This window comes from Calypte anna, chromosome 1, assembly GCF_003957555.1.
Source record: "Calypte anna isolate BGI_N300 chromosome 1, bCalAnn1_v1.p, whole genome shotgun sequence".
NCBI lineage: Eukaryota > Metazoa > Chordata > Aves > Apodiformes > Trochilidae > Calypte > Calypte anna.
Window position 1 is genome coordinate 57379660 of NC_044244.1, and position 27077 is coordinate 57406736.

The 27077-nt window shown below is 41.0% G+C and overlaps 1 protein-coding gene across 6 annotated transcripts in view; it reads right to left on the reverse strand.

The window, feature by feature from the left end:
- TBXAS1 (thromboxane A synthase 1) overlaps positions 1–27077 on the reverse strand; it is a 244161-nt gene that overhangs the window by 50326 nt on the left and 166758 nt on the right. For all 6 annotated transcript variants that reach the window (XM_030468312.1, XM_030468305.1, XM_030468310.1 and 3 more), the window contains one exon: positions 19094–19408. In XM_030468312.1, coding sequence (XP_030324172.1) covers positions 19094–19408 — 315 coding nt within the window. The remainder of the gene's footprint in view (positions 1–19093; positions 19409–27077) is intronic.

Genomic DNA, 27077 nt, shown 5'->3' on the forward strand with positions numbered 1-27077 from the left:
AAGAAAACTGCAGGCAGCCTCCTCCAGGTATAATTCTTTAAATCAGGAAAAGCCATCTAGCTGAAATATCTTTCTCGGCAGGAACTGGGCAAATGACTTCTGTGCATTCAGCTGGGACACTTGAATGGTGGACTAGGCATTAGAGGAAAAATATTGTATTCAAAGCTGAGAGGGAAAACTAGGCTTTTTCACCATTCCTGCTTCTGGTAATCCAAAAAATCAGGCACCTCGCTGTTCTGCAACTACCCGTGATGAGACCCAACCTCAGCTCTTAGAGTAGTTTCCAGAAGGGGCTGCAGAAGGGACAGCAAACATCACTTCCTCACCGACCCTCTGGACTCAGCATCACATCCAGCTGTACACAACAGAGAGACTTTTCACCAAACAAGCACTGAAATATTTAATCATTTGAAACATTCAAGTGTGAGAAAATTGTCAATGAAGCTAATTAAGAATCTTGAGATAATAAGCACTGATGGCAAAATGTTCCACTCTAGCGCTTGCCATCAGGCAGCCAGGATTTATAGTCTGTCATTTATAAAACTTATACCCTGAAGGATCTCACACTTTCAAAATGTGTGCTTCCACATATAGCTAGCTCTGCTCCCCAAGGTGACTCAAACTATTCATGCACAGCCACCAATGGTCCCCAGATGATGGGTGAGGGCTTTAGATCCCAACTGTGACATACAAACCTATATGGCATTGCAACCTCAGAAGCTGGGAAGTGCCAGCTTTGATGTCTATGTGGCCATGTTCTGAGGTCTCACCCAACCCAACTTTATCACAGCGACCAGAAAGGGCAGGCCACAGGAAGGTAAGCCACAGGTACACAGAGCCAACACAGGGATGGAAGGACCATGGAGCAGAAAAAAAGCCAAGGCACCAGCGTTTTATGCGCCGGGATTTTTCAGCAATTTAGGACAGGAAGTGAACTGGTGTCAGGCGATCGACACTGCAGATGGGCCTTTAAGCAGCCAACATGTAAATGGAGTTTGGCAAAGATACCGTGACTAACAGCCTTTTTTTCTTTCTTCTTTTTTTTTTTTTTTCCTTTTTTTTTTGTGAGAAATGCCATTTTTAGATACAGAGAAACGCTGCCTTCTGCCTGCTAAGAGCAGGTGTGCAGATGTCGACAGCGAGTTCAGGCAAGTGCCAGGTACTCGAGAGTTGTCACGGGGTATGTAAGCATCCTAACACCACCTCCCAGCTTTTGCAGGAGGCGGGTGGGTTGGGTTTTTTTTTTTGTGCTGAGCTTTCCAACAAACTGCTTCTCTAGCAGACCCCATCTCTGGGCTCAACAGCTCAACGTAGCCTGGTTTTCTTTTATCTTTGTTTCTAAGTTAAGCCCTCTGCACCAGCTTCTCAGGGAGGCAAATGGTAGGTCTCTCTCTGACTCACCAGTGTGGCTCCCAATGAGCTGCCCACCAGACAGGTACAGCTAATCTGAAATGATGCCTGGTAACTGCAACGTGTAATTTCAGACTAAAGGCACCAATTTCCCAGTCAGTTTGTAGCTCCACTGTGTTACTGGAACAGGTTCTCTGCACAATTATCACGACACTTAGTAAGTTATTCCTTTCTGAGAGAGCTAAGAAACACTTTCGTTTTAGAGAAAGCAGGGATATCTCTCCCTCTGGAAGAAAAAAATAATAACATTCCCCCCCCCCTCCATCCCCCTGTGCTGTGTTTATCATTAATGTTTCATAAATAAGATTATTCCATCATAAGTATTAAAATACCTTTACTTTTTTAAAAAATGGAATACACAGGCAAGGAGTTAAAACGCAGGTGTGTGTGTGCCTTTGTGGCAACAGCACGCATCAGGCACAGGCAGTTTGAATATTTTATACTTCATAATTTTTTTCTTAAATAATTAACTAACTTTAGCTAGTGATTGTCCAGTCCTACCAGTGCAGAGGGTTTAACTGCACATTACATCTCTGAGTGTTCTTTTGGTTGCTCTGATTGTCCTTGCACTGAATCAGGACAGAATACCTCCACAAACCCCACTTGATCTTTAACACAGAGATCTGTTTCCTACCTCACTCTGAAGAGTGATGTAAATCTATTTCCTATAGCTTTTTCCTTGTGCAGCAAACCCAAACTACTCCAGTTAAGATATCTTGTGTCCAATGGATGGACCAGAAATGGATGGATTCAGTCCAGTATCTTTTAGCACACTGAGGGAACCTCCTAGCTGCAGCTGGGAATGTGGACTCATTTGATCTTCTGTTTGTCTCTTGCAGTCTAGAAATGAAGAGGCTAAAAATCCAATAGCTTGGTGTGATTACTACATTGCTGACAGTAATGCAGAGCTGGACCAGGAGACAAGGCACACTGCACTAAAGAGTTGTACCCTTTGGATAACACACTGAAATGAAACCATTCCCACCCCTTGCTGGCTTGGAAGAGAAAGTTCTCTCAAGAGTTTTTTTCAAGAAAAAACCAAAAACAAAACCCAAAAACCTCTACCAGAGAATGACCTGGTCTATAATTACCATTCCATAGCACAGTCCATTACTGAAGGATACATGTGTACATATATTTAGATGAATAAAGATGCACATGAGGGCCTGGTAGGGTTTGCCAATGCACTGCTCACAATTTGCATATTTGCTTATGCACAGCAAGCGTCTCATGGCTACCACATTTCTCTGCAAATTCTGAGCATTAGTGGGATTAAAGTCATTACTGCCTTAATCTGAAGTGCTAAAAATATAAAAGACAGCATTCTGATTTCAATTCCCCTTTAAGAAATGATTTCAGCAATTAGTTTTGACTTAGTGGGAGTTAAGAGATCTGGTAACATTGTATCCTGAAAAACAAAGCCTCAACCCTAACTTGTGACAACACTTCCCATCTATATTCTCTTTGTATATTTATAGAACTATAGAAACAGGAAAATAATATATTGACAAGAAGATTTAACAACACATAGAAACACTTAACTCCACCAACTGCAACACCTGAAACAAAAGCAAAACATAGCAAAACCAGGTCTGTGATATAAGTTTGGTAAGAATTCACACAAGTGGAGATTAATTTTAAAATACTATATCCAATTCCAATATCTACATTTTCCAAATGATGTTAAAAGCTCATAGGTGAACCTCTAAAACCAGACACAAATACAGAGCAACTTTTAAAAAAGCAAAACAAAACAAAGCAACCTTACCATTTTTAACACAAGAAAACACAAACAGGTGATATCACTGCAGTTTACAACTAGGGTCACACACTGAGAAGAAAATACTTTTCTTATGCAAAGGCTCTTCTGCACAGCGGTCCAAGAATGAGAGAAGTTCAGGGGAATTTAACAGCAATGCAATGAAAATGGAAACAAATTCTAATCTTTATTTAGGAGAAGGATAATTACCCATGGGCAGAGTTGAAAAAAAAAATTGCGGTAAGCTCACTACTGCCAGAAAGGTTAGGGTATGAGAAGGAGAATCCTTTGCATGGCAATCCCAGTCCTATTTATCCTGGTGGCAGGATAACTCCAACCAGTCAGGACTGGTGGCAAGATGAATCCTTACAGCATGAATGGGGATGAAATCAGAGAGCGATTCCAAACATTGCCAAACACAGAAAAAGTTCACATCTGAATGCTATTACCTGTATCTATAAATTCTTTTTTTCTTGTAAACACAGAGCTAGGAGAGAAAGTGAAATGTTCACTTTGCACCAAGTCTCTGTGTCCTTGCATTGTTCTCCATTTAAGTGCATTGCTAAGGCTCCACTGCTAATAAAAGATTGATTTAAAAGACCATTCTAGAACCTAAGCAAACACTGAGCCTGGTTAATGTTACATATCATATCCCCTTGTCATTTACTGCTACTCGGCATGTTTACTGTGTCTCTCACTCCCCCTCAGTACCAGCCCCAATTTACAGCAGAGCAGCTGCTCCTCTGGGGCTGAGTGTACAACCCTAACCCCCAGCCCAGCAACAGCAGCCTCTTGATTGCAAAAGCACAACACTGATCTCACTCAGGATCTGAACCAAAGCAACACCCTCCTGAGGTTTTGGGTCAGACCTTTGCAGATTTCCTAAGTGACAGCCATCTCTATGTCACTACCCTACAACAGAACTTTATCTCCACTAACATCAAAAATTGCATTTATATATATATATATATATATATACACACATATACACACACAAAGGTTACTACTTCAGGTCAACAGAGAATATAAAAGAAGGTGGTGTGAACAAAAAAAGAATATAAAATAAAAATTGCTTCCACTCCACCTTCCATAAGATATTATTTTCTGTAGGCTACATTTTTTATATCAAATTCGGTGCATAGCATAACAAAAACATCCATGTTCTTCCACCTTATAAAAAAGGAAAATTTAATAGAATGTGTCATATTTTGTCTTTTCTTTCTCTTATCATTTTCTGAGTTACTGGTTTGCTTTGTAATCCTTGCCAGCAAGATGAGTGTTGCTCCTTTCCTTTAAATAAGTGGATTGCAAGAACAAGAGATGTGTCTTTAGAGCCTGATTCTCAGTTGCACTAAGGTCCTTCTATGGCAGCATAAATAGACCATACCATAGTTGCAAGTGCTTGTTTATATGTTAAATCACTGAGGAACAAGGTGCTGATAACACCACTGCAGGAAAGGTGTGAGGATGATGCAGACCCACCTTGAGAGTCCATTCCCAATACAGGAGGGGTGAAAGAGGGCACAAATGTAAACTGAGAATCAGGCTCTTGGTTTGCAGTTACCTTGGATACAGTTCATAGGTTTTATATGTTTAATTAATGTAAAATGTGGAAAGTTCCACAATCCTGTACAGACAACATGTTAAATGCAGCTTTGCTCAACATTTCTAGAACACCAAAACTTGTAACAATGGAGCAAGGGTAATTAAAAGAGACTACTAAAGCATTTTGTTTTGCTTGTTCTGCTTGGGATCGTTCATTTTCAAAGTCAGGAAAGACATTTTATACCACATAATTAAAACAACTGGGAGGATTTTTTTAAAACAGATATACTAATTTAAACAGAATTAATTCAGTGAAGTCCTCTGCCTTTGGTTGTACACAAGGTTAGACTATACAGTAATAAATCCCTAAACTTAAAATCTATGGTTTAATTAATTTTATACAGAAGGCTTCTTTTTTTCCTGCTGCTGAATTGAATGGAGTGTATTTTGTAGGGACCACTCAAACTACTGCCAAAAACACAATCTGCATTTCTGTCCTTGCATAGGGTGATGCATACACACCCTTTACCTTGAGCACACCAGTAGATCTATTGACTTCAGTGATTTGGATCTCCGATGAAAATCACTGGATTTCCACTTAAAACCACGGCGGGAACAGCAGATGATTTTAAAAGGGTTCCCTATGGGACGTAAGGTAACCAGAACATGCAAATATTTTTGACGGGTTCTTTATTTCCCATGCCAAAACTTTTAAATTCTCTGTGCCTCACCCTGAAAAAGCAGGGACATTAATGTTACGAGTCTTTCAGGTACATTTGGAGGTTAGTATTTCTGTATCATTTGGGTGTCATCATACAAAAAGTGCTAAAATAACCTAAAATACTTAGAAGAGATAGATCTTCTAAATAGATCTATCTATTTAGATCTTGCTCCCACTTACAGAAGCCTGTGGTGCCTAAGTGGCCAAGCACCTAAACTAAAGAAAAGTAATCCATTCTCCTGACAGTTACAGTTTGGGTTAAACATTGCTCAAAGCTGTAGGTAAAGCAACTGCTCACCTTTTTGGGTAAACATAAGAAAGAGATAAGCACCATTATAGACTCCAGTAAGGAGGATTACAGCACCCACACAAAGTCAAACAGACGACTGTCGCAATGCAAAATGACAAGCAAGGTTATGCACAAGGCATCTACGGGCAGACCTCTGTGTTCAGGAAAGAAGGAAAAGGATCAGACAAGGAAAACAAAGGAGAAGAGAAAGCACCAGGTGTGGTCTTTGAAGTAAACACAGCTCAGTGAGGGACTGCCACCATCCATGCCGCTCCACAAAGCTGCAAGCATGGGAGCCGCATTCTGCTGCTCCATTCCTGCTTGACTGGGGAAAAAGAGTTTCTATGTTCCTTGTAAACAAATAAGGTCACTTCACAGATCGTTGGAACCCACCTCTGAGCCAAGCATCCCAACAGCCCTGAAATTTCAGCTGGTTGCAACACTCAACACAGCTAGTTAGTGTAAACAGCCAACAAATCATGGTATGGCACAAAACCTGACAAATGTTGCAATCTTTCTCAACTGACAGCATGGCCACATATACAGAGTACCTTTCAGTACCACTTACACACTCCTTTGGTGAAGGAGCAAGCACTCCAAGTTTGCATCCAAATTGTGCATTTTGTCTCACATTGAACTTGCTCAAGTGACAGGCAGTATTTTTAGGTAACAACCTACGTCTTGCTCCCCGTATCTCCATAGGAAATTGCTCCTAGTCATGACTTTCTTATTAAAGAGGGTATCAAACACACAGAACTGCTTTAAAATAACAAGCTTCTGAGGGAAAAACCTACAACCTGTGACTCTGTCTGAAGACAGGCATGCAACTGGTGTCATGCTGTGCCACTTAAAAGCACTTCCGCGGCACCCACCAAGGACAGCCCGGCAGCGCATATTTGTGAATTTCTCACAGGCAGGGAGTAAAATGCTTTTAAACATCACCTTATTTCCTCCCCTCCCTCCCCCCTTCTCCTCCCAGCAGGGATCTCTGCCTGCTGTTTTCTATCAGGCAGGTAGAGCAAGATCACTTTTACATACAACAATTTTTCCCACTGCTTGATTTCCTTGCCCCAAAGCCTGGGGACATGTACCTGGAGCACTGAGGTGCCAGATGGGGCATAAGGAAATGTGATACTTTGGGCCATCCCCCGGGGTCTGGAAGAAAGTCAGCCATGGAGTCACCATGTACCAGAGACTTTGGTGGTGAAACCAAGGGAGTCTGAACGTTTCTGAAACATCCATCGTAAGTAAAGCTGCTTCTGAAGACACAGTCTCCAAGGTTGGAGGGCAACATCACGAAGAAGGGAGGGTGTGGTAACCTGACAAACCATAAAGGGGTAGCAGGGCCTTCCTCTTTGGACAAATGGTGGAAAAACTCACCTTTGGGTGAAGGGGCATTCATACTGACGGAAAATTGTGAAGCAAAAATTCAAGCAAATCCCTCGCAACAACTCCTCCCCTTTTCCCCTTACACTGAAACAACATCAGAGCTATCTGCTGGTGGTTCTTAAATGCTTGTGTTTTTCACATCACAGAGGCAGGAGTTTTGGACCCCCTGATTCCTGTACTTACATACCTTTGGAAATTAGCATAAACATCTCAGCTGGCTACCGATGTGATTAAGATGTGCCTCCACTTGGCAGTTTTTTCCTTTGAAACAAAGCAAAGACTTTCATTTGTTAAGTGAAAATTCCCTGGTGGAAACCCCTCTCTCTTTCCCTCCCATTTCTGACCCCATATTGGGCACTTTAATCTAATTTTGGTTTGAGGTTTTAAGAAGCTGAAGGCTGCTTCTGAAGATCACTGAGGGAAAAGAAATCACTGGGAGGAACACCACACTTTGAACTGAGAGTCCCTGGCACAATGCGTATTGGAAAAAGCACTGAGAGCATTCCCAATCAATGGAGCTGTATTTTTCACACCCAGCTAGGAAAAATGGAAACCTGTGGTAAATAATGCTGCTTTGCACAAGTCCAATTACCCTAAATGATAAATCACCTAATTATTTTGGCTCTAGAGTCTTTCCCAGGTTCTTTATCCTTTTCTTTGTAGTCACTGTCTGCAAAACAAGAGCATTTGACTGTTACTAATTAGTGAGAGAGAGAAAGAACCAGGACACTTAGTAAATTCACTTCCCTTTAAATCCATCTTACAGTTCTTTTCCCCATCATGGAAAAAAGTAATAATTTATTTAAAAGCCACTCTGCTGGAAGAAATTTTTTCTCCATGACTACTCTATGATATTAAAACAGTCAGCTTTTGTTTTTTACATTCTCCAGAATGCTAAAAGATTAAAGGCACAGCAAGGTTAGATTAACACCTTGAAATTATCTGTGAGGTTCTGTTTATCAGGCTATTAAATCTTCATTCTTGACTGCACAAAGCCCTCTTCATATCATATCCTGAGTGCATACGGACTTGATGCATCTCAAAACAAATCCAAAAAAGCAACAGCTCTGAAAAGTGTTTTGTTCCAGCTCACAATACAATGACCTCTGACATCTCGTTACTTCCTTCCTTCATTTAGATCAACAGCAATGGCGAAAGCCTGTGGAGAACTGCCCAGTGCTCAGAAATTTTTCACTTCTCAATTTTCTCTTTTAAATTTGAAATGTAACTACAAGTATTGCAAAAGATATTAAAGTTTATTAAAAATTTCTATTGATCAGAGGGTCAAAATAACTTCATGCATTCTTCCTTTTGAACTGAGGATGCCTTAAGCATAATAAGTATAAAAGCATCATGTGTTTTTTCTCCCACTTTCCTGAAAGCTTTTCTGAAATTGAAAATGTTTTTCATATAAAATAATAGGAATATTTTGTTAAGTTCCAAAAGCAAAGATTTCATACAGGTGGAAAGTATTGAGCTAACAATAAAAAAGATGGAATTATTCTGATTGCACAACATGCCCTAACACACTGTGCCTCAGTACAAATCAGGAAGGATAAGTCCCAGGACTGTGAAAGTAACTGAGTTTTCAGTCTCATTACATCTGAGACCTAAGAAAACCACAGAATTTGGTACCAGCTAATAAATGAGTCTTCATTCAAACATATTTATCCACTCAGAGTTGGCTAGAAACCAAGAGAGCAGTCTGTACCAGGCACTGGCATTTATATATAATAGGTACAAATTTCTCAGTCTTTCCTGATCAAGGCTCCCAGTGCTATCTCAGTGGCTGCTACAGGAGTGAAACTCCACTTCTGACCAACCCACTTCCACAGAAAGCATTTCTGGGGCCCTGGCCAAAACATTCAGATGTTACAAGTTACACTGAGGTAACAGGTGTTTGGTTGCTTTAAAGGATTTCATTTTGCAAAAGACAAGCAACCTGTCTTTTCTAAACAGATATTCAATTAGTTGGCAATACTAATGAAAAATTGGTATTACCCAGTTCTCTGAGACAATAAAATCTATTAGCTGGTGTGAAATGGAGCCGCCCTTAACTAGCACATATCTCCCACATTTTTGTTTGGTTTTTCTTCCTGACTACTCCCTGTGCACCAGTCTTTTTATCTGGTTTGGTAAGGAAATGGTCACTCACGTCAGTGTAAGACCACTGACTTTCTAGTGCAAGGGCAGACCCAAGAATACCACATTTTCTTCCTTTCTACATCAAAAGAGAAGCGTAAGATGAAGCAGGACAAACACTCCAAAAGCTATTAAGAGTGCTGATTAGAAGTATCACACAAACACATTGTTAGAAATGGAAATTATTTAAATAGAAATGTGCTGCTAGGGTGGCAGAGAAGGAAGAAAAAAAAAAAAGGGAGGAGGAGGTCACACGAAGTTCATTCTACCAAGAACTGCTTTACATAATCATGAAATGCAAACGAGTTTCCATTCCTTCTGGCACAGGCTCATTCAGCCTTCACTTTGAATGCTTATTGACAAATAAATGGACTGGTTACTTCCCATTAATGCTACCTAATTCATGTACATACCTGGAGGAAAAATTCCATTTTGACCTCACATTCATACAAGCTAAGATCATTTTTAAGCTATGAATACTCTGAATACAAGTTTAATTTCTTCTTGGTTGCTGTTGGGGATTTGCTGTTTCTTAACAAATTAGGCACGTGTTCTCCTCTGCTCAGCTTTCTCACCTTATGCATATAATATGTGCAACTCAGGAATCTGTGTTGAACTTTCAGATGAAGATGAAGGGCCTTCTTTTCTTCAGTTGTGATTCATTCTCTCCCTCCTCCTCTCCCTTATATGCAGGCATTGTGTGCACTCATGGCTTGTTAGCTGTTTTTGTTTTATAAGCCAAATACCTCTTCTTTTCTTCCTCTGTCCACAAAAAGTCCTTACCAAGAAAGTGATACTTCTTTTCACTTATCTCAAAAGTCGCTCTCATCCTGACCAGTGAAATGGTATTAAAGCAAGATTTTATCCCTGAGTCTTGAAGGCATCTCATAAGTAGACAGGTGAGGGAAGATCCCTGAAGCAGAAGAGGATGCCAGGGCTGGACCAGTGCTGTCACCTCCTGAAGAGTCTGCCTGCCAATTTGGAACATGGAGGGATCTCATTCCAAGTGGATGCTGACTAACATACACTTGGAAAATGTTTCTTTGTTTAGCTTAGTGTCCAGTACTCCCCAGGAGAGGAGTTCCTGCCTGATGAATGCAACTGCCTGCTAAGCTGAGACACAGTGTGGGGTCCTGACACAGATGTCTAAGGCCACCCTTTCTTTGTAAGTTCTTTTAGGTTTAGGTCCGATGGTTTGGTATCTCTGAGGTTGTGCCTAGGGCTGCCTATCTTCCCTTTCATTGCTGGGTATTAACAATTCAGCAGCAAAAGCTTCTTGGTCCCTAACTCCCATGAAAAAAAAACAACCATGTATTTATTAGTATAATACATTTTTGGACTTGACCCCTACTTTACACAGAAAAAACTCCTTAGTCTTAGGCAGACTGCTATCCAAAGATGAATGAGGGACCTAGGCCCATGAAGGGCCTCCCAGTTCCTGAGAAGTCATGGTCATGCTGTGTACACCTCTCTTCCTGCCATATGTAACTCCTCTGGCAAGACTGGTGGGAGTATGACCCTCTCAAAATCATAGAGGGGACTGGTGCTATTTACTGTGCTTTGAGTTTATCCCCCTACTCCTGCAGTGTTCAGCTGTCCAGTGAAAAATCTCATCAGCCAGTTCTACCTGGAACCATGCTCTACCCTACAAATAATGTTAAATTTCTGTGGCTAAAAAAGTTAACACTGATACTGGAAGTCTGCATTGATTAAACATTGGTATCAGTACGAGTTTGTCCCTGAGGAAAGCATGTAGATTGAATGTAACACCAGAGTGGTACACAGAAACACCTGGAGTAAAAAACCTGAGGAAAGAGTAACCAGTTTCTTGCTCAGAAGTGATACTTTTACTTAGACTAAAAGCAAATATGCTATTTCCTCCATAAAAGCCTCAGATGGAGAAGGGAAAGAATAGAAGGATGGCAAAAATGCATCCTCCCCATACTTCCTCTTTAATCAAATCAAGGTGATCACTTTTAAAGTACTGTATTATTAAAAACTTTGTCATTAAATGTTCCATGTCACTAGAATTTTTTGTTCTTTAACATGAACCCTGTAGCAGTGTAACCTAAGAAACACAGCTTTTGTAAAGAAGGAGCCAGCAATGAGCATCTTCCAGAAAGGCCTCCAGGACAGCACTAGCTGGTGCTGTGAGGGTGCCTGGAAGAGAAGGCAAGCCATACAAAGGTGACCACAGTGAGCAAACTGAGCCCAAGGTTTCTGCCCAGGTGCTTCTGCTCAGCATTTTTGTCTAGGACAAAAATGTGGCAAAGTGGGCAAACACAAGGTAGGCTTGGACTCAAAAGCTTTCTGAGGCTACCTTGCCTTATAAAGCAGAGACATGAGCCAGGGAAGAGAACAAAGCTCAAAGTCTCAGAAGTCCTTAAGTGACTGAAAGTTAGGAAGAGTTGGGAACTGAAGTACCCTCTGACCAAGCAAAGCAAATGTGGGTGTCTCAAATCCAGAGCCTGTATTCAAATTAGTAGATCCTAGATCTACTAAGAGAATCCTAGATCTCCTCTACTAAGAGAATCCTAGGATCTCCTCTTAGATCCTACTAAGAGGATCCTAGATCCTACTAAGAGAAGGGGACAGGGGATGCAGAGAAGGGCTTATTGTCTACTCCTGTCTTTTGCAATCTCTGACTTTTATGAAGAAAAGTACCATGAGACAAAGATAATTAACTGACTTCAGACAATGAGCAATTGTATGAAAAACTAACAGCATTCTGTCTCTCCATTTTTAAAAGTATCTTTTTGTTTGTTAGCATCAAAACTGATTGCTGGCAGCTGGCATTCATGAATGATTTGAGGCTCTACAACATCTACTTAAACAAATAAAGGAGACAGAGAGGGTAATTTTCCTTCAACAGAACAAACAGCAACACCGTGTAACATTTCTTGTGCTTCCTGGTTTTGTATGTTTTGTGCACATATGTGTATGCATGAGTAAAAGCAACTCTCTTCTGAGGCCCTTTTCCTGCAACTATTTACAATTCAGTCTTCCTTGATAAATTCAAGCCTCCACAGTCAGCAATATTTGCTTAGTGAAGCTTAGTCTCTGTTGCAAACTTCTGAGAGCAGAGTGCCTTGAGATACTGCATGAAAGCCACCAAACTCATGCAAACTGTCGTGGTTATTCCCCGACAGTGTCATTTATCTGACTTTCACCTCTCATTTTCACTAAATGCTCAGAGAAACCAGTCTGTGCTACCAAGGAGATTCTCTGCATAAAGACTTTAAACATCTGAAGTACTCAATTGGACACCATTGAAATGGCCCTGTCTCTCACTGCTCTCTGGTAATTTTATGGGAAGGGAAAATTTTGACATGGCAATATCTCTTTACAATAAGACAACTCCATTAGAATGCAGAGATGTTAGTGAAGGGGCTCTCTGATGCAAAGAACAGAATCATAAGCCAGTATAAAATATTATCACTCCACTCAAGTCAATGATGATGCGCCAAGCTGCTGCAGATGAGCAACTGCCACACCCAGTATCTTTGATAAATTACAGCACCAAAGTCATAAATTATAAAGGAGGAGTTTATGTATCAGTCCAATTCAACCCAACCCATTCACAACTGACCACACATAGCTGTTAAAATTGAATTAAATGTGCCTTTTCATAAATGAAACTACAGATTTCAATGACTTTGGGCTGGCATAATTCAATATTATTGACATGAAGGAATACAGCTGAAACATAGCCTGGTCAACATTTTCAATTAGACATATTGAAAATAGTCCTGGGCCCTAGAACAATAGAAGAGAAAACTTTTAGGAATTAGGAAGATTTCTTTCCACTGAAAAAAGCCCCTTCAGATCTCCATTTAAATAGTGGGAGCATATGGCAGAACTTTGAAGCTTTCTTAAACTTTATGGGCTGAAGTGACCAGTGAAAAAATTGGCAAGTCACACCAGCACTGAATAGTTATGCTAGTGCTTCGTGGGGATAGGAAACTGGATGAACTAGAGACACACTGGGGCTTACCTTACTCTTCATTCCTCCCCACACTGATGTTTCCATGTATCAGATTAGGCAATGAAAAATAAGAGCTGTACATGGCATTTTAAAAACAGGATGGAAAAGCTAGCGGATCTTGCAGTCTCTAGTGAATGTTTTACAGTAACAGCTACCCTTTCATCCGTTTACTTTATTACTCCTGACTCTTATGCTCTCCTTCACCTTTGCCAGGGGTCCTGATAACAGTCCTTGAATTCAGGGTGCTCCTTTGCTCCAGATTTTCTATGCTCAGCACCTTCAGGGATGCATTTTCTTTATAACATGGCAGCAAAGTAGTTCATTCTTGTACCTCTTTTGCCCAGACTAGCTGCCCCAAAGCATTTTTAGTTTTCCCTCCCTCAAGAAAATGACCTCATTTCAGTGGTTTAACCTGATCTGTTTACTTTGCAGCAGATCAGGAGCACACACATAACCACATACCACATTTCACCTAAGGGCAACAAATAACTTCTTAAGAGAAGTTTGCCTGATCACCTAGTTTTTGCAATCCATTTTGTACCAGCACTCTGCCTGTCTAAAATTGTACAGTCCAGTAAAAAAACAACAACAAAAATAATAATCTATAATTGTGACTGACTCAGGCTTGAGAGGAGGGAGAAAGGTAGAGAGACATTTAAATAATAAGATAGAAAAAGAGGTAAGAACCTCATAGTAAGCAAATCCTCAGCGTGGAAGACAGAGCAATTTTTAATGCCCTGAGCATTGTGGCTTAGGACAAAACACACAGAGCAGCTCAGAGTGCAGTGGGGCTCAGAAGAAAGTTACCATCTGCTCAGAATGCATGTGTGCTGCTATGCTTTTGCTAAGCACACACACATGCAAAAAAAAAAAACCAAAAAACCAAAAAAAACACAAAACCCCAGCTTGCTTTTTTATAGCAAAATAATCAGTCACAAGTGCAAAACCAGTTCATAAATGCATGTCCTCTGAAGGGCTCTTTTAAAAACTCTGCACAGGAATCGTTTTGAATTGGAGAGGGTGAATACCCTGGGTATATTTCTTCTCATCTGATTAATGTGGATAAAAACATCTTTTTCACAACTGTATAGCCTCTAACAGTTTAGGGACGGTTAGCCACAAACCCTATAAATATAATCCGGTCTTGAAATAGCAACAACTACTTTTTTTTTTTTTTTTTCTTCCTCTGTCCTCATACTGGTATTTGCCAGGCTAGCTTCTCAGCTGATGCATATCACCATACCTGTACTAATGCCAAGCATATTGTGCCATTTACAACTTTCTAAAAACCTGACCCCTCTCTGCTGTCCTGTAAACATATTTGTGGTCTCTACAGAAAGTAATATTCTTTTATATACACACAGATGTAGGCATCCTGCTCCCACTAGTTCATATTTAACTCTCTTTTAATCTTGTTTACTTTGTCTTCACGGTACCAAAGCAAGCTGCACACCCAGCAACAAGCTTACAGTAAACAGTAGCATCTTATTTTCGGTGGATGGTGCTTCACAGGGCATGCACTAAAACCTCCCAGGGATCCATGAAGAGGGCCAGGTCTGAATCTTTACAGTTCTAATTTTGGTGTGTCTGCTAGAGGAATTATGCTTAAACTTGTCTGTTTGAATGCAGCTGGAGCAGACACAGGGCTTCACAGGCAAGGATGGGAAGGTGCAGTGCATGCTGACAGCAGACACCACTCAGTACCCCGTCTCTCTGCTTCCCCAGAGATGATGAAAAGTTGTGTGCTCCCTTTCTCCACATGCCAAAGATCCAAATAGAGGTTAGGAGGGCAATAACTTGTGTGTCCTGCTCTCTGCAATAACCAAGGACAGAGGTTTCTCCTGCTTGCCAGACTCTGAAGAAGTCCAGGTGCTTCTTCTCATTTTCAAGCCTACCCACTAAGCTATCCAGCCAAGAGGAAGACTCAAAAAGTCTTTTAGCAAACAAATGAGGAAGGTCCTGGAGGTGAAAATGTTATATACTCGGAGATACTAAAAGGTAAAAAACGGAGACAAAACACTATCATGACTTGCTCCAGCAGTGTTTTCTGAGGACACTTGCCTGGAAGTGTCATCTCTACAGTGTATTTTGGAAGCGTGATGGAGAGAACCTGGATGGACACAATACAGCAGTGCAACAGGATCAGTTGGACCTCTCTCTCCCTCTGGGTTCCGAATTCCCAGCGCAGTGCTGGTGCCAGACCACTTCCAGCACCTAACCTTGTATTTCTGCTCCAAGCCACAGCAGATTGCACCAAGCTAGCACAGAAATGTCCAACACAGCAGTGCATTGGCTTTCTCTCTCCCCTTCATGCTGTCCAATTCTGCTAAGAGGAGCAGATTCCCTGTGCAGTTCCCTAAGGATTCCCTGTGCAATCAAGGCAGATGAAGATCAGAGCAAAATCAGAGGCATCCTCAAGTACAACACCCAGAGCCACCAACATACTGCAGTAGGCCCAGATGGACCAACTTTGCTCTCCTCTTAGTGACTATTACAAGGTCACAATGCCTTGAAATTTTGACTGGTGTGACAAAAAAACTGGAACCACACCTGTCATTTAGAGCACCTTTTCTCAGATAGCTCCCACATGCCTTTATAAACTTTAGTAAATGAGTGTATAAATCACCCTGTCCAACACCAAAGTACAGCCATCTCTGGGATGATACAGAACAGCTGCTATAAAATCAGACCACAGCTCTGCACCACAGAACAGGGCCATAAAACATGCTGTGTGAGGTGACTGAAATGGTTGGAGGGAGGAAGAGAGAATGTGGTGAAGAGCATTTTGTAGTTCTAATTACCTGATTATAAATTTGGCTGAAGAGGTTACTGTATTTAATACTTGCATATCTTTAAATCAAAGCAGTTTTCCACCACCTGTCAAAACAACCTGACTGTACCATTCTCCATGTTTTGGCCTTTGAAAGCCCTTCCTTTCTGCAGAGCAGCTTGATAAAAGCAAAGATGACATGCTGAGCAAAAAAAATAACCTACTAAAATTTCTTAGCAAGTGAACTGATTTGATAACTAACTGTGAGACTACAGCTGCTGTGCCCCTTCTTTTCCTCTTCCTTGCATGACAACTTAACATGGCATCTATATATTCCCCGTTTCAAAATAGCTTCTGCTCCTGTAACTTGCAAACCATTTGCAAAGATCTTATTTTCTAGGCTAGGAGTAGTTAATTACAGTCACTGAGACACTTAAATGCTGAATCCTTTTCCTTATTCTGCGATGAGCTCCTCGAGCAGTGCATCACCCTCCCTCCCCCGCCTTAAATCATCAACTGTTTATAATAGGAAATTTGTTGAAGGATGGGGCTGCACAGAATAGATCTATGAATTTCCTGGTGTCAAGGAGAGCAGGTGAATAATTATACTTCTCTTCCTCTTCTCCTTGGTCATAGAGTCATATGCATCATCTAAAGCTAAACCTGAAAAGTGGAGAAGTATGGGGAAGTGTTTTGGAAGGTACTTCCAATCAATATATGACATGAGACAGCATAGTTTGGGATTGGGTCACCAGTTTGAGTTGAGGCACCACACAGACTGTGTATAGTGCTCACCTGCAAATTTTTTTCATTTCATTCGAGTGCCATCTCTACACCAAGTTCTAATTTCTCTGCCACAAGTGTCCCTAGGTACACAACATCTCCCAGATACTGAAAAAGCTGAATTTATTATCAAAGTATGCCTGTAGAGAAGAGAATCAATCATTAAGAGTTTGCATTGTATTATTATTGAAATGCTAATAGTGAGTGTCAGCTTGGACAGACCATACACAACACAGGGCCCATTTAGTTATCTAGCTTGGATCTGGAGAACATTCCCATGCAAGTCTCTTCCAATGGCTCACATTGCAGTCTCCAACTGCACAGCAAGGGCTCCTTTAACTGGAACCAAACCAGGAAATCAGCCCAACTGCTAAGGGCAACTCCCTGAACAGGGCCAGACCTGAAGTAGCCCAAACCAAACTCCTGAGGTGTGCCCAGTGGGCACCCAAGAGTCCTCACTACAAGCTGTGCTAGATCACAGACCTGTGTCTGTGGCAGTACACAACTTGTTGACCTAGACAGCCATGTGCGTGGTTTCCTGATGTGAAATGCCTGTATGTGAATGGCCAACTAATGGCTGCTTGAAGTCAGCTTTCTATGCATTTATACAAAGAAGTTTATTAATTCATATCCCCATCTACAGAGAGATATGAATGACATCGTGTAGCTATCATACTGGATATCTATGTCTCTCAGTGATTTCACTTTGGTTCCTTAGGGTTTCAGTTTTCAGGAACTGGCAAGGAGATGAACCATATTTTCCTTGGGGCTGCATAATAGGGCTTTCTGTGTGCAACTTTGCCACCAGTATTAGCCAGTAAACTGCACATAGTTGGGGCCAAGTTGCACCTTCACATCCTTGCAGGCCTTCAGGAAGTCAGCTGAACTAACCAGACTCAAGGGCATAATTAGGTCTGCCATATTCGAATGAAACAAGTAAATACACCCCAGCTGGAGTGTTGTAGAGCTAATAACCTAAGAGAATAACCCAAGTCCTATGGGTTAGAAAATCACACCATCAACGGCTCCATTGTGTCGAGTTAACTCACACCAGAGGTATGAAGCATGCACAGAGAAAAAGCTCTGTGGATCAGATTGCACAGTCCCGACCTCCACTGCTGTCCTCCATATGCACCCTCAAAGCAAAAGCAATTGTGGACAGAGAACCCCCATGCTCAGAACCTTGTCACGCAAGACAAAAGAAGACATTTTCAGTATACACAAATCCTGGCTTTTATGTTTGCACACGCAAAAGGAGAGAAATGGTAGCTTTTGAATGGACACAGTTTGCATAGTCAAGCACTTTCTATTATTAGCAAATCAGAAAAGTATCTAACTTTTTTCTGCTTCTTAAGAACACCACAGAAAATGGAATGAATAAAAAGCATGCTGGTCTCAAAATTGTATAGTTAAGGCTTTCAGCATGCAAATCCAGCAGCTAAAACCCATGGCAAGACAGCCATGCCTGGTGTAATTTTATTCCCGTTTGCCTTGTGTTCCATTGTAAAAGAGTTCATGAAAAGAAAAAGACCCTTGATCTGAATTCTCATAATTAACAACTTGTGTAGAGAGTGTAGGGTGGAAAAATGGCTGCTGCATGGTCTGCTAGATACACAAAAATATTGTCAAATGTTATCCAGGAGGAAAAAAAGCACTTGGTAAATACAGACAATTAAGGAGAAGTAATTTGAACACAGTATAAGAGAACTAGAAATTGTGAATTTTTTTGAAGTATACATATATATTCTGCTGCTGAGGTACGAACATTTAAAGCAAAACTTTACAGTTCATGGTTTGTGAGAATGCTCTTTGCATCCTTACAAAGACCAGTAAATAAAATTGACCACAAAAAAACTCCAACAAAAAAACCAAAATGAAAAATCCAAACCAAACCCCCCCTCAAAAAAACCATGAGCAATAAAGGTATCTAGACAAGAGGGAAAACTTAAAAATATGTAGTTTAAGAGTCTGGTGACAGCTGGTTCATTTCAACAACATAAACTATTTTGTAAAGGTTAAGCTTTCACTATTACACAAAGTTTCTGGGCCCTCTCTTCAGTTGATGTAAAGTGACATTACTCAGCAGTTTCCCCCCAAAAAAGCAAACCTAAAGAACATAGATTAACTTTGAATGCTTTGACTGAAAATATTAACAAAATGTTAATAAATATTAGCAAAATGTTAACATATGCATATATAACCGAGATAAATAGGGGTCATGCAGGTGCCCCAAAAGGCATGGTGATATTCACATTGCCTTGCTCCCTGTACCAAGCCCTGTAGAAGCACATTGTACTCACATGTTTTGTTGAGAACTCATCGACCTCCTGAAGCACTTTCTCCTGGCACTCTGGATGGGTGGCTAGCAGGTACGTGGCAAAGGCCAGCGTGCTAGTGGTGGTCTCATAGCCCGCGATCAGGAAAAGGAAAGCTTGGCCTGCTATCTCATCCTCTGTTAATGTCTTCTGAACCTTTACAGATGGGGCCCTGCCAGCAACAGGTGCCTCAACCTGCTTGGAACCAGCAGATGGACTCATCCCACCCAAACCCCCTGGTGACAGGGAGTCAGCTGAGTCACGGCAGTCGAGCATCCACTGAAGAAAATCTCTGCGCCTCTGCAGGATGAGAGGAAGAACAAAAAATGGGTCACTCATGGGGAATGGAAGGAGAAAGCTGTTTCCTATTTATACTGCCCCCTGGGCTCCCACAGAATGACCACCAAATTTCACCAAATCAGGAGACATCTATAAATCAGCTGGAAATGCTATCAATAGGAGACAGTCACCACTTTCTTCCTAGTGGGATGAGACTGATCTTCATCCAATAGGCAACAGGTACATATTTTCACAGAGGATTCCTAATGGACACCTCCATACAGAGCTGCTTTTCATTTTCAGGGTGAATTCCTGGCATTTGCTGGAAGGAGACTGACATGGTCAATGCACAGTCCCATGTGCACCTATTCAGTGGAGGTGACACTAATCATGCTTGGATAAATTGGCCCACCTGCTTGGAGACACTATCCTCATTTGTTCACCTGGCCCAAAGCATGAGAGTCACTAGCTTAGTTTAGGGTTGCATCAACAACAGTTTCTGTGCTGGCTTAGTAAGACAGGACTAGAAAATGATTTCTTTAAACTGGCACATGAGAAAGTAGAGTTATGAACACTTGTACCAACATAGCATTTTAAAAAATATTTTTTTAAAACATATTTGTTGCACATTAAAGCAGTAAGCATTCCTCTATCATAAAACCAGTTTCAGTGGCTTATCTTTGCAAAAGGCCCACAGAATAATTTTGTTATGAAAACTGCTTTCTTGCACGCTACTTTCTGACAGAAAAACTCTAATAAACAGACCTATGGCAAGAGTGAGTTGACTTCAAACCAGTCTGGACAGCAAGCTTGATTAGGCTTTGAAATATAACACAAAAAGTTTGAATTGACTTTTGGGAGAGGGCATAATAGAATTGTGCTGAACCTGAGCTATAAGGCTACATGATTGATTTTTGGTTCCTCAAATACCAACATCTATTGCTCAAGGACTTAGGAGCAACTGCAATACCAGAACATGACAACTTGTGCAGTAGGATGGACAAAAGAAGGGACCAAAGCTTACTTCAAAAGAAAAAAATTATGTAAAGCTGCATTTATGTGTTCAAATAAATAATTTGAGTGATTTCTTGGATCTGATGATTGAGAGATAAAGTACAAAAAGGGAAAACCAGAGAAAAAGACACGCAAAGGAGATGAGAGTAAGGAAAGATTAAATAATTATAAATGTCAAAGGACTTAATCTGATTTATTTTTTTTTTCTTAACATGACATGGCAAATGACAGCAGCAAGACAACAAAAGAGGAGCAATACTTAGTGTCCTGTGCTTAATTCTGCTGACAACAAACTGTTCCGACCAACCTATAGATTGAGAGGAATCCTTATTTTGAGGTTTCTGTAATATAAGGGATGAGCCCACTGCCTCTTTAACAGCTCCTTCCCTCCACTCCACAGAACCTTTTCCTTATTGACCTTGAACCCATGACCGTAGTGCATCTTGGACACTGGGACACCCAAGAATCAATGTTCCAGATAGTTTCCTGTGCCAGTCACTGCATGCTGATGGGCTCCACAAATTGGGCAGTAAAACTGTGTCACATCCAAGGCATGGGACACATACTTTTCCCACAGTAAGTGAAGGTGCAAAAAGCAACATCATACACATTATGCTCAGCAAATGAGCTCCAGGTCTGAAAACATTCCCTTATGCCCAGACTTAGGCAAAATTTCTGTTTTCAAATTGGCTGTATTTCCTTGGTCTCTCATTTCTAATACAGAAAGCCAAAAGTTGCAGCTGTTCTGACACCATCTTCCTTCTCCAGTGCTACAAGATACCTCTGCTCTTTTCATCACAGAATTGCCATGGTTGGAAAAGACCTCTAAGATCACCATGTCCAACTATCAACACCTCCCCAGCCAAAAAAAAAAAAAATTTATATATATATGTCCACTAGAGGATGTCCTGAAGTGCCTCATCTACATGGCTTTTAAATCCCTCCAAGGATGGTGACTCCACCACCTCCTTGGACAGCCTGTTCAGCACCCAACCACACTCTCAGTAAATTAATTCTTCCTAATACCTAGTCTAAACAACTTCAGGCCACTTCCCCTGGTCCTTTCATTATTTACTTGAGAGAAGAGGCCATAACCCATCTCCCTACAACCGCCTTTCAGGTTGTTGTAGAGAGCCATAAGGTCTCTTCTCAGCCTCCTCTTCTCCAAACTACACATTCCCAATTCCCTTTCAGCATAAGACTGGTTCTCCAGACCCTTCACCAGCTTGGCTAGGCCAACTTTTATATTAAACCCCTCCAACAAAACAGTCCAGTATGTTCTTTAGTATCTGTGTAGACTAGTGTAGTATAGCAATAAACTGCATCTGTAGAGACGTTTCCTAAAACTAGTTATCATAACCTGAAGGACCTTCATAACATAAACATGTATAACTGCATTCATATTCAGTGGAGTTGTAACACTGCAACATACAAAGTCCAAATGGTGTAACATTTGATATATTTCTGCATTCCTCCTTCTCTAGCTGTGAATTTTCTTGTAAACAAACCCATTGCTCTCTGAGGGTTTGTGGTTCCCAGTCAGGAGCTGTTAGCTGAGTCTGGTCTTATATTTAGCCAATGCACTCTCTGGAGACCCTATAAGACGTTTCTCCAGCCTTACAAAAAAATCAGGCCCTGGCCTTATACAAAGCATCTGGTTATGGCTGTGATAGTAAAATAATAATCGCAATGACTAGTGGATAAAATTTCATTCATGAGAATTTTCACTAAAAGCAAACTTAATGAATGCTAGCACAAGTGAGTATTCCCAAGAACGTGCTATGAAATGCCTCTGTGGCCATTTTGAGGAGCTCTTTTTATTACCCACCAAATTATTATTATTTGGCTAGGAATTTTAAAGCTTCTCTTGGTGCAGAATCTGTTTATAAGGTCGTCCTATCAAGAAACAACTAGGTGCCTTATCTGTGCCACATAATTTGTTCACAGGTGAGGAAGGGGTGCTCAGAGCAATGGCTTCATAGAAAATCCTTACAAAACCCACATTAATTTGGAAGAAGTAGGTGAATATCAGAGGAGGGGAAAAAAAGCATAAAATTAGCAAGATGCAAGCTGTTTTCAAGATAATTCTACACAGTAGAAGGAGCCATATTTTAGCAAAGCATCTCTTAGTTATGGTTCATTCTAATTCACCTTAGACAGCAGGATAGAATGCAACATAAAAAATTGTCATCAAGTGAGAGAAAAGATTTCCAGGGTTAAAACCAGTCATAATGAAAGATATATTTTTCTGCAACATCAGGATGGAAAAATCACTCTGGTTTTTGGAAAAATTACTCTGACTCAAAAACCAAACAATGGCAACACAATCAGACACTAGCATAAAACCAAATATAATTGGACTGCTAAGTGCTGGAAATGAGGAAAAGGTATCTCATGAAAATACATGGAGGTTTTTCCCACTTTGATTGAGAGCAGGGAGAAAAAAAAAAAAAAAGCAGTTTTTCCAGTTTGGTAACAGAGCAGATACTGACAATGTCACTGCACAAAAACATTCTCTGGCCATCACATACAGCTGCTGGTTATTTTTTTTTTTTTTTGTGTCGGGGACATTTGTTTGATTTTCCTCATAAAAAGCAGAAGCCCATAATAGCCTCTATCCTGTCCTCTGACACTTTCATAGTTGTGTTACAATGGCCTCAGAAACAAGTTCTCTCTTCAAAAGAGTGGTGTGTCAATGAGACAGACTCTTGTTTTGCCCTTGTACAACACAGAACCCATCATAAAGCCAATGAAAATTAAATGGAAAGATATTATTTGAAAAAAATACATCTAATTTGACTGCAGTATGGGACAGGGTGCTTGTCTAACTTGGTGGTGACAAAGACATCCCTTCTGAAATATATAATAAGACAAGCCCTGCTTTCAGCTTCCCCAAGACAGACACCTTGCAATATATTTCCTGACACCAGTGTTCTGGGCCGTATCATTTCTCTCATTAGTCTCCTTAAACATCACCTGGCCATGCAGAGAAATCACTCTGCACAGAACCGTAACAAGCTATGTGCTGCACGATGGGAGAATAGATGGGTGCTGTACTGTGGAAGGCCAAGCTGGCAGCATCTATCACTCCTCCTCAAATCACTGCTCCCTCAAATCACTGCTTTTAAGTTTTGCCACTGTCGGGAGGAGAGATGTATCGCTCCTACACGTGATGTACCATGACTTTCCTCAGAGTAGGCAAAGGTCCTGGGGGTTGGGGAGGTGGACAGGAGAAAACTCCATCTCTTTCCATCCTAAACAGGGCACTGTTTTTTCATATCCAAGGCTGACATACTGGCCAACATTTTGGCAAATTCATCGCTGCTTTGGGGACCCTGAAGACCACTGGGTTACTTTTTTTGGTAGAGAGATCAAGCCATTCAACTTCTCTGCGAGGTCAAGTAAAAAATTACTTCAGGAAAACTGCCAAATATATATATCAGTTGGATTTTTGTGTTTTTAATGCTGTGATCTGTTGTGTTTTCTGCAAACTATGCCCAAATTTTGCATTACTCCGATAGTTTAGCTCCACATTTTGAATCTACAGAGCTGAGACCTCTAAAGCTGCACTCCTTTTTTTTTTTTTTTTCCCCTAAAACAAGTTATAACTGTAAGCTTCTCCAGCTGTAAAATCAGTACATCACGTATCAAATCTGAAAAACCTTGTGAGGAAAAGCTAATGATGATCTCAGAATACCCTTTAAAACCTAGGATGAAAACAGATTTACACAGACTCAAAGAGTTTAAGGCAAAAGCACCATCACATGGGGGAAAGAAGCCCAGAAGTAACTGAGCAAGTTATCCGTTCCATCCCTTTGCCATGAGGCAGCATCAGCCAAACCACCCCTGACAGCTGTTTGTCTGACCTTCTCCTATGAACCCAGCCAAATTCCAGCTTCCCACAATCTCCCCAGGCAGTCTACCCTGGCACTGAACTGTTTTTGTCACTGGAAGGTCTTCCCTCCTCCAGTGAGTCACTGCAGATATTACAGATCATTAGATTTTCAACCCAGCTACACCTGTAACATCTGAGGCTCCACAGTCTGCACATGTATATGTGTGTGTGTATATATATATGTATATGACTTCAGCAGCAGGTCTTCAACTAACCATGTCGATAACAGAAGAGTCCTACTGCTGAAAAATACACAACTGTTCTCACATGGTAGTGCTTCCATTCATGACATGAGGGAGAAGAGTGCTCAGGCACTGCTGGCTTCTTCGTCAAAAAATTCACACTTTTCTGACCTTTAATATGTAAAATTAAAAGAAGAGTGTTATTAACTGACAGAGGCATGAACAAGCCTAATTTGACCTGAAGAAGCTGGGTGAAATTCTTAAAAATGGGATTTTGTTAGGAGCCCACCTCCCTGCAGCACAAACTGTTGCAAGCGGTGCTTGAGGGTTCACATCTGGGAAGACCACAGCCTCCTTCTCAAAATGTTCCCACACAGTCTGGGAACAAAAATAAATGTGAATTTCAGATCTAAGAGTTAGTGAATGGAGGGGAAGCAAAGAACTGTTTCTAGTCGAGACGAGCTTAACACAGCTCATTACAGCTCCTGTAGAAGGATGCTGGTTTTAATCTTTGGTGTGTGGACCTGTTACCTGTAAGCTGCAAAGATCCTAGCTAGAAGCCTAACTTGGCTGAAGTGCTATGTAGAATGAAGACATACTACAATTATGGGAGAGTCAAAATAAGGCACACACTTATTTGATTGTTTCATTAATTATGTGGGCCCACTGAAAAATCTATGGCTTGCCTAGAGAGCTGGAAACCCTCCAAGTAGTTCTTCAGTGTAAAGCCAAGGGATTGCCTGCAGCCTGCTCCATTTACACCCCTAATGAACTGATCTCTGTCTCTGACTTTGGGGAGTTTCCTTCCAAGACCAGGCTGAGCAGAATGAGAAACACTAAGTTTCCCCATGACACTCAGTCTAATGGCAAACAAGTGTCATGTATCTTGTAGCTGCTGGTTGGCATCTGTGCCGTGTTGGGCTGGCAGCCTCAGCCCTGGGCACAGCACAAAATAGTATAACCACCAAAACACCCCCCCCATCACAGGAAGGCTCAGAAAACAAATCAAAATGCAATGGCTACAGAGTCTCATCCACCCTTCCCAATCACTGCATCACGGTGGGCAAGAGTCACTGGTAGCTCCTAACAGTGGCTACAACCTCCTTATTCTGTTTTTTCAAAACATTTAGAATGACAACACCCCAATAACAACTCCTGGCATTATCAGAACACAAACCATAAACACCGGATTTGCGCATGTGGCAGCTGAGCTTCTCCTGCCCCACACATTTTCCTGCTTAGAGATGGAGGAATGAGGTTATCAGAATGGGCAAATACAGCAAGAAAGGAATAACTGGGCACAGAGAGGAAGAACAGTTTTGGTCAGGCCCCCTTCCCCCTCATGCACACCAGTGTGTGAAACAGGCACTGACTCCAAAATCACTAGCAAGCTGATCACCCTCTCAAAGTTTATCTGGCCTCCCAGTAAACCACCCCTCAACTCCAACCTTCCACAGTTCTCAGGAGGAAGGGAGGATGCAGGAAGAGAGTATTTTAGGCTAAGTGTTTGACATGCAAAAGCTTGACCCTCTGCAGACTCAAATTGCTGACTAAAGGCTGCTGGTGTAGGCAGCCCTCTCTTCCTTTTATGTTTGCCACAGATGTGGCAAATTCTATTTTGTTGTGCTGTAAATTTTAAGCAAGTTGCACTTGCTTAAAATTAATTCCTGATTAATAATCAGGTTCTGGTTTTAACAGTTGCCTGACATTCAAGGAAATGCACAGGAATCTCAATATTGCATTTTTATCCTTTGTTTTCCCTGCCCCATATGCTCTTTTTAACAGGCTTGCAAAGCCCTGACACTCACTTTGAAGAGCTATCAGGACATTTCAAGACCATCCTGGGAATTTTCCATTCACATCCTGTCCTCCCTCACTTCTCCCCATGGTTTGTTCAAGATTCTCTCTTTCTGCATCACATTACATGTAGATTACACAGTTTCTACAGTGAGGAACACCACATTATTTGGTTTTGTGATGGTCATAAGTAATTCTGGGTAACTAAAAAAATAACTTTTTTTTTTTAAAATAAGCCAGTTATGGCTGTGAGACATATAAATGACATGTACTGTTACAAAAAAAAAAAGTACAGTTAATGTTATTTATGTTCTTTATTAACAATATGGAAAAAACACTTGTCTTTTCTATTACTCCTCTGGGCAACAGTTCTTCAGTGCTGGCAGGCAATCCCACCACTGTCTAATCCATTCATGATCACACCTGCACCCTACATTAAGATTTATCCTGGATCTTTGGCTATATTAAACTGGCTTTTACCTCAAGTACATAAATTGCTTTTACATCTGACTTGCGTGCATGAAGAAGAGGAGTACAGGTTCCTAACACATTGAGTGAAAGCAGCACTGGGAAAGAAAAGATTATTTTCAGCTAGCCTGTGACCAATAACAAATTGTGTTATCCCCCACAGTTTCATGGATGCTCAGTTCAGTTATGGGTTTTATCCAATAGATGGCTCCTTGGTAGCAGGGAGGATTCTTCCTTTGCTCTCCTTTCCTTCAGAGTTTCAAGATGACTTTCTAATATTTACACAGCTATTATCTTGCAAATATAGGCATTTTGTGCACAATGATAAACACAC